The sequence below is a fragment of the Clupea harengus genome, chromosome 18 (genome assembly GCF_900700415.2).
Source record: "Clupea harengus chromosome 18, Ch_v2.0.2, whole genome shotgun sequence".
NCBI classification, from domain to species: domain Eukaryota; kingdom Metazoa; phylum Chordata; class Actinopteri; order Clupeiformes; family Clupeidae; genus Clupea; species Clupea harengus.
The window spans coordinates 8,002,051-8,011,007 of record NC_045169.1 but is presented as its reverse complement, the minus strand read 5'-3'; the positions used below and the strand labels follow the sequence as shown (position 1 = coordinate 8,011,007).

Here is an 8,957-nt window from a genome sequence, read left to right as displayed (position 1 = left end):
GAACCTTTCGTAATTGGAAAAATAAAATATGATTTCTTCAAAACATAGGTATATATAAAAACGACCCGACATTGCTAGTGTGAACCGGGCTATACTGTGTGTGTCTTGACCCCTGCCGAACCCCTGAGAGTGACTCAACGAACCCCTGGGGTTCGATCGAACCCAGGTTAAGAACCACTGCTATATACTATATCAAAACACCCACTCAGCCACAGTTGTGATGTGCAGAACCATGTTGACTTTAACACATATGCTAGTACAAAGTAATGCTACACATGATGCAGACAAACACACACACAGTGACAATACCACCCACTCTCACACACAGATGTACAGATCACATTTACAACATTGACCCCGCGCACAAGTTCAGAGGCTGGATTTCTTACCCAGGCATGGGACACCATGTAAACACTGATTGGGGACCCCCTCAGGTCAGAAAGCTCCCGGGTCTGTCATTAATGGACTGGAAATTTCTAGAAGACGTCAATTGATCTAGAACATTTTCCAATACCACTGCTGGGGAGGGCTATTTGGTCCACTCATGAATACAAATAGGAAGGGGGGAAGGGAGTGAGAGATTGCTATTGATTCCCAAAAATCTCTATCGTAGCTGCTGAACAAATCACACATAGCTATTACCTGTGTCAAGGACATTCATTTACGGTCTTGCGTTCCATCCCGCTACCTGTGTTTTCTGTTTTGGGATGCTTTTTTTTTGCCTCTGCTGGTCCGGGGCAGAACAATAGCCCTGCCACTTGAAGTGCGTGTCCCTTATGCATTATGTATCCGCTTCACACATCTCCAATTCAATGGGGCAGAATTTCTAAGTAACCTCCGCCTTGGGCCCACAAGGTACCTGGAATTAATAAACAATACATTATCCAGTGTTTCCACCCTGTGACATAACACAAAGCCCTCTGCACTGTAAGACTGTATGTTCCTCTGTTTATAAACTGACTGCTTGGTTCGGTTGGTGGTTTATGAATGCAGACCGTTGTTTTACGATGCATGCATCTGAACACTTCAAGAATGTCCCCATTATTTCAGACTTTCAATGCAATGACATCTCCAGAAAATATCTCATTAATTCATTCCCCTCGAAAAATGTGTTGGTAAGAAGAATGGCTTTCATATGTTGGTAGAGGATTGAAATAAATGTATGAAGATGTTCAGAGTTTTAATTGCTTCATTAAGCGCTCGGCTGGTTTGCTAACCAATTCCTTTTTTCCATCTGATGTTTTGCAGGCTTACACATGGCTGCAGAAGGAAATGGGCCCAGAAACCGACCCGGTCATCATCGTTCGCTTCATCGGCAGCACTGACTTCTCCACAGACCTACGCACCCTGCTGCAGAGTATCTGCGAGCAGATCGCCATCAACTACCGCTGCTTGATCCACTTCCTGCCCCAGAAGATCCAAGAGATGAAAGAGCTCTTAGTCAACCTGCTGGGGGAGTCGTCCTTCCACCGACCCCTGGTCATTGTCTTGGATGCACTGGAGCAGCTTTCAGATGCAGACGACGCTCGGAAGCTGTGGTGGCTGCCCGCACATTTGCCCCGCACCGTCCGGATTGTGGTGTCTACCTTGCCCAACAAACATGGCATTCTCCAGAAGCTACACACCCTGATCCACGATGATTTCCGGTACGTGGAGTTAACCCAGCGTGACCGTAAAGCCTGCAGCCAGACACTAAAGCAGCAGCTCCTCGGTGTCAAGAGAAAGGTCACCTCAGGCCAGCAGATCTACGTAAACGAGGCGCTGGCAAAATGCACTCTGCCTATGTTCGTAAATCTCATCTATCGGGAGGTGGTACACTGGCGGTCGCACAAAGATGTGGATGACACATCATTAAGCTCCACGGTGCACGACAGCATCGAGCGTCTCTTCTTCTCTGTGGAGGACAAGCTGGGCTCTCGATTTGTCTTCCGGGCATTGGGCTACGTTACCATGTCCAAAGCTGGACTGACAGAGATGGAACTTGAGGATATTCTCTCCTTGGACAACAGTGTCCTGGGTGACATCATGGTAAGTTCCAACCTCAAGAACCCACTCAGGGTCTCCTATGACCTCATCGCCAGACTGAGGGAAGAACTTGATGGCTATCTGATTGAACGCCAGGTGCGCAACGTGACTCTGATGGTGTGGGCCAACAGGCACTTGCACCTGATCGCACAGAAGCTGTACCTCAGCAACGAGGAGGATGTCCACCAGATGCACAGCTTGCTGGCGGAGTACTTCCTAGGGGCATGGGCTGGAGGCAGGAAGAAGATTTTCCATTGCGACAACAATCACTTTGCCCACTTTTCCCACCACAAGAACCCACAGCAGCCCCACAATCACCCCCACCAACCATCACAACATGGCCATGACAAAGGCAGTGCCGAAAAGCACTCCTACGACAGGCAGACTCCTGAACAGCCCTGGGTGTTCCAGTGCAACCTCTTGGAACCAGACATCTTCTTTGTCAACCACAGGAAGATGACAGAACTGGTATACCACTTGACTCGGAGTGGGCGCACTGATGATCTAATGTATGGGGTCATCATGAATTTCAGCTGGCTCTACACCATGATCAAAATAGGACATTTTGACAAGGTGCTGACAGATATTGACCTAGCTTACAGTTACTCGCAGGAAAAAGAGCTGAAATTTTTGGCCACAACACTGCGCAGCATCAAGGTCAAGGTGACACGGAACCCGGCGTCCTTGTCCGCAGAGCTTCAACAGAGGCTGCTTCCTGTGGTGACTTCCCTACCCAAGCTACGGCACCTCCTGCTGGAGTGTGATAAGGACGGCCCCAAATACTGCTCCATCGTTCCCCTTCACTCGTCCATGGATGTCACCTATAGTCCCGAGAGGCTGCCTCTCTGCTCCAGCTACATGCAGATTGTGGAAGTCCTCCCAACGCTGGCCCCCAACATTGTCATTGTGGCCTTGGAGGACGGCTCTGTCAGCACGTGGGATGTGGAGAGCAGACAGCTCCTCCGACAGATCGACACAGCGCGTTCCGTCGTGCTTGGTATACGCCTCACCACCGATGAGAAGTACCTGGTGGTGGCGACCACTAAGAACACTCTGCTGATATACGATAATCACAAGTCCTGCCTGCTCTCGGAGGTGGAGGTGAAGTGCTCCAAGCACTGTGGCGTCACCGGAGGGGTTGCCTTCATCAATGGGTTTACATTATCCAGCCAGCATGCCCTGGCATGGCTGGAGGCCAGCAAGGAGGTGAATGTCATTGACTTGGTGTACGGTTGGCCATTATACCAGTTCCACTGCTGGTATGAGGTCACGTGTGTGCAGTGCTCCCCTGACGGCATGTATGCTTTCTGTGGGCAATACCTCAACACCACGACCATCTTCCACTTGGGCAGTGGGGACAAGCTGGCAACCATGACATCAGAGTTTTCGGGTGGTTTCGTGAAGTCCATCTTGGTGCTAGACACCCTTAACCAGATGGTGATGATCGACAATGAAGGGAGTCTGTCAGTGTGGAACACAAAAGAAGTCACAAACCCCCGGCTCATGGAGGACTATGATTGCAGGGGGGACGACAGTGAAGTTGTCGGAATTGAGCTTTCTGAGGACCAACGCTCCATTCTCATCTGCAAAGCCATGAGCATTGAAGTTCTGGATACCAAAGTCTGGAAGATGGTTGAGAAGTTCAAAGCTAAGCGCACTGAGCGATTTGTGGCTGCAGTCCTCTCCAAAAATGGCCAGAGTATTGTTGCGTCCATGGAAAACACTTCATCCATTTTTGTGTGGAGGAGGGACAGTGGCCAGTGTATGGCTAGTCTAATTGAGATATCTGGAGCCATTGTGAAATTAATCAAGTCCACCCATCATAACCTGCTACTCTCTGTAGCCAGCAGTGGTGTGCTGTCAGTTTGGGACATTGACATAATCACGGCCATGTCAAACATCGACAAGACAGGGAAACGCATACAAATCCTGCAGCTTACAGGTCGAGAAGACTTTGTCTTCACCATGGACGGCTCAGAGTCCATCCACAAGTGGAACTTCAGCACGGGCTTCATTGAGATGGTTTTCAAACACGAAGGCCTTGTGGAGAACTGTGTCCTTACCACCTCTGGTGACCTTATGGTGACGTCTGATGACAAGTCCAGCCAGTACATCTGGCAAACAGCCACGGGGGAGAACATCTTCCGCATTAATGGGCAGAAGATAACACAACTTCTCATCACCCATAATGACCAGTTTGTGGTCTCTCTCTGTGAGCAGAATGCCTCGCGCGTCTGGAGGTTGGCCACTGGGCACAAGGTGTGCAACATCCTGGTCACCCTCCAGCACGCGCTCATCACCACCGCCAACACCTTCCTGGTAGGCTCCACCAAAAACAAGCTCCTCGCCGTCAGTCTTTGGTCAGGAAGTGTGTCCAAGAAGTTCATCTGTGATGACGGGATTACTATTGTCAACTTCAAGCTCATCCCTGACTGCCCAGACTATGTGGTCTTCATCACGTCCACTGAGACTGTGTTTATCTGGAGTGTGGCAGATGAGTCTGTCTGCCGGCGCGTGCAGATGCCAGCCAACTTCCTGAAGAACCTGGAAGATTTCCAGATCTCGCCCAATGGCAAGCTCGGGATTGTCTCCAAGGGTGATGAGAACATCAACGTCTTGGACCTCCACAGTGGGAAGCTTCGATTGGTCCATGCCGCTGGAGTCATCTGGCGTCAGAAGCTCTCAAGGGATGGCCGGTACCTTGTGTACATCTGCTTCCGCAGCTGCGAGGAAGATGACGAGGCGGGCGTGGTGTCCAACCTGATTGTCATGCGTCTGGCCGATGGCAAGAGCATCGGCACCTGTTCCCTCTACAAGACGCCCACCTTCCTGTGCCTCTCTCAGCGCGCGCTCAACATCATCGTGGGCTTCGAGGACGGCAGCATCGGCACCTACACTGTGGTGGACCGGGTCGACGCAGCCCTCAAGATCAAAATTGCCACTTCCAACAGCCGGCAGATCGTCAACAACGCTACGCAAAAGGTCCGACCCAAATGCAGCACCCATGCCTTCAAGACTGTAGCGGACTGCATATGGAGGGAGTCCACAGAGGTCTTCTCCAGGGATAGCCCAATCAATCTGTCCGACTCGGGCGAGGCTGAGACCACCACGCCAACCAAGAAGAGTGAACTGCTTCAGTGATGGTGCCCTCCTGCCGTCTAGACAGTGTTAGTGATTAAGAGGGCAGCTAAGGGGGCAGCTGATTCTCGTTTACAGCAACCTTATGGCTCAGCTGCACCATGTAGTCCTCTGGGCTAACTGTTACGCTGCACTTGATCGTCACTTTTCATTCACAAAAGCTATTGTCTTATTATATTTGTCATCTGAAGACTGTTCATGAAAATAATATCTAAGTGATGCTTTTTTCGTATGATTTCCAAATAAAGATATATAATTACATATAATTATTATTATTGTATCGTGTGGACACACACCCCTGGTATTTACATGACCAGAATTTAGAAATATCTCTGTTGTTCCAAAAGCCATTATTTTTATTTCAAATGTGGTGATGAATATCATGCATTTCAGAAGTATTGTAATGGTCTCATGAAGCCATACTGTTTATTTATACAGATTCATATGTAGATGTTATTATATATTTGTAGCCATAAAAAATTGCTGCCATTTTTGCATTTGTTTTATATTTATGTGCGTTAATTTCTATAGACAATGTCTCTGTACTGTACAAAACAGGAAATTATAAATATATGTACATATCTATTTTGGCTGCTGCAAATTGTGCAACTCCTTAAAATGTTATGTTGTGCTTAATGCAATCAAAGTGAGTGCCTGGATTTTAAAATGTTTTATTATATGTAGTATCATTTATTTATTTTAGGCGATTAGTATTATTTACCTTTTGCAGATTAATTATTATAAAGATGCAGGGAATTTCTAAACAAAATCTACTGATACCTAGCGCTGTCGTAATGACGGGCTTACATTAGGAATTCGGTTGATACAAGATATCAGTGAAAACCATCATCGTCATCATCATCCGTATTCAAGGGGAAGCTCTTCGCAGCCAGACAAATGAAAGGTCAAAGATCAATGTTTTGGGGGCAATTCAGGTCAGGCTTGAGATGAAAGCCTCGTAAAAAGCTGCAGATTATGCCCGACTTGAGGTTTGAGAGGTCAAAAGTGAACAAAAGTTTTACTGTGCATTAAGTGTAGCATCTTACCTTGAGTATCAACGCCTTAAATGCTTTCTAGTTATGGTCAGCCTAGTTCTATGTCTTGATTGCATAACACCCTGAATGCAGATAGGTAGGAGAGAGAGAGAGAGACTGCGGTAGAAAGGCACACTTTACACCTCATGTAGCATGGCTAGCACTGTACAGGTGTGTGATCTGTGATCTTACAAATGTGTTCATTAAACTGCATATTGATGTGTTCAGTCCGTTCGCCTCATCCCTGCCTTCAGTTTGACAATGCTATGTTCAGATTTGGATTTCCCAGAACGTCTAGTTCCACAGACAACTCAAAAGCAGTCACTACTATAGACAGCTCTGACTAGACCTTTCAGATCAGTAAAAAAAAAAAACCTTCAAGGGCTATTCCGTTAAATTGTATGTTTACCTCTTTGGTTATTGAAACATCAGCCCTACATCAATTCATAACCTGTAGCAGTATACAGCTTTAAAAACACGTTTCCCCCCCAAAGAACAAACATGCTCTCCAAATCTAAGGATCTTCTAGAATATTTGCCAAAGTTCTTTACAATATATATTTTTTCTTGTTCAGTTCATTCTGTTCTCTTCTGTTTTGTTCTGTTCTATTATGTTCTGTTCAGTTTTGTTTTCTTTTGTTTGGTTCTGAATGTTTTATTCCGCTCCCTCACAGGTAATTCATATCACGACCAAAATTGTCTTGAATTTCTGTGTGTTTCTAATGTGATTCTATTAAGTCATGATACAGAGAAAAGTGTGTTATCTTTGCTAAGAGGTTTAAGAAGATGAAGTCCACTTATATTATATGGGAATGCCAGTTTTAGAGTTATTTGAATGTGTCCTTATGAAAGCCAGTAAACAGTATATTGTATGTTCTGTAACTTGAATGACTTTTAATAACTTACTTGTTTGCAACACATAGTTGACATGACTGGTATTGAATGTTTTTATGGTATTCTTTGTATCTGTCAGGACTGAACTTCCTCTTTAGAGATTTATATTTTCATAAATGTTGTACTTACATTTTGTTACAGAGTTGTTTATCTGGGAGTATTATGGAAAAACATGTCTGAAGCAATATGGATTAGTGTGTATGCATCGTTTGTATGGAACACTTTAATGTAATAAAACAGTTCTCTTTTGCCTCGAAACTCAGCTTCCTTGTTTTCTTGGTTCCTGAGTATTGCTGATATTACCTACATTTGTACACGATAGTGTATACATAGTATCATACATGTACACAATACCATACATATCCATGATATCACATATATGATATACACACATCATAATAATATTATATATATATTATAAGCATTTGTAAAATGCTGTCCAGATGGCAATTCTCTGTGGTTTGGTGGCTTGTAATACACCACTGTTGTGTTTTAATGAAAGCTTTTTATGGTGTGTTATTTCATGGTACAATAACAAAACAATTATTTCCTGCAAACTTCACACTGCACATGCATAAACAGTAGCAAGGCAATGTAAAATGATAACTGATTGTTTTCTACAGGAGGCAGACAAGCATGTGACATATTGTCGCTCAGTGTTTGGAAAATATCACAATTAGGTTGTTCACAGAACACCTGGAAACACACACACACACACACACACACACACACACACACACACACACACACACACACACACAGCCACTCTTTCTTTCCTTCTTTCTATATTTATCTCTCTCTCTCTCTCTCTCCCCCATACTCCCTGTCTCTCTACACCTCTCGGTATCTCTCTCTGTCAATATAAGGTGCAATAAATACATTGAACTCAGCATGATTGGTCCACATAGACCTGTTGCTTTAGGCGACCATTTTAATTCCTCCCATAAGCCCATACTCTAATGGGGTGAGTGTGTGCCATCTCCTTGGTAACCGCTTCCCCTGACCACGCCCTCCATCGTGACAGCAGGGATGTGGTGTGCTGTAAATCTTCTGAAAATAAAAAAGCACCTCAGCTAAGAGTATTCCCCCTCCCACAACGCAAAGAGTTAAGGCTCCACGTTGTCGTGCTTCATCCTGCTATGTAAACACTCTACGTCAGTCACCTAAATGTTACACCTCAAAGTGGTGGGAGCCAAAACCAAACGTGAACTATTTTAGAGCTCCTATTTACACTTGCATTCAGTGTTCCCTTATCAGACACATACCACTCTCTTATACAATCTATCTTTTCCCTGAGTCACTCCTTCTGTTCAGTTTTATTGGTTCAGATTGGTTTGAGAGAGGGCACAAGTGACTGAGTCATTTATCTCAACACCCAAGAGGCACAATGGGTTAAACAACAGGGAGGCGGATATTCATTTAAATGTACCGCTTTGCCGCAGCCTGTTATCTATCTAAATAAACAAAGAAAAAAAATACATCCTTGTTGTTTTGCATGACTCCAAGTACTTTCTGGAAATGTATCTCCAGGAGTTTGTTCTAGCGAGCGCCTCCTTAGAAAATCAACAACACGGTGACAAAGGATGAGGCTGCAGGGCCCGTGTGGGTAATGCTCCAGAGAGTATGGAGACAGCTCCCGGTGAGAGAGGTGACATCACTGTTATTTGAGACAGGTGGAGTCTGTAGAATCTGAGGTTGGAGTCGCACACGGACGCTGGGGCTAACACGTAGCCAGGTGTGACTGAGCCTGTTGCCGCTGTGCAAAAAAAGATCTGGGTGACAATGCCGACGGAGGTGAAATTTTGCTGGGATGAGGGCAAAACAAGGGCTGCTGAGTCATCTTTCCCCTCAACCATCAACAACAACA

At 45.5% G+C, this 8,957-nt stretch overlaps 1 protein-coding gene across 2 annotated transcripts in view; it reads left to right on the top strand.

Annotated features, from left to right (window-relative positions):
* Positions 1-7,348, top strand: part of LOC105907152 (NACHT and WD repeat domain-containing protein 2) — a 60,433-nt gene extending 53,085 nt beyond the window's left edge. For both annotated transcript variants that reach the window (XM_031585042.2, XM_031585043.1), the window contains one exon: positions 1,249-7,348. In XM_031585042.2, the coding sequence (XP_031440902.1) occupies positions 1,249-5,166 (3,918 nt within the window). In that variant the 3' untranslated portion in view covers positions 5,167-7,348. The remainder of the gene's footprint in view (positions 1-1,248) is intronic.
* The last annotated feature ends 1,609 nt before the right edge of the window (positions 7,349-8,957 follow it).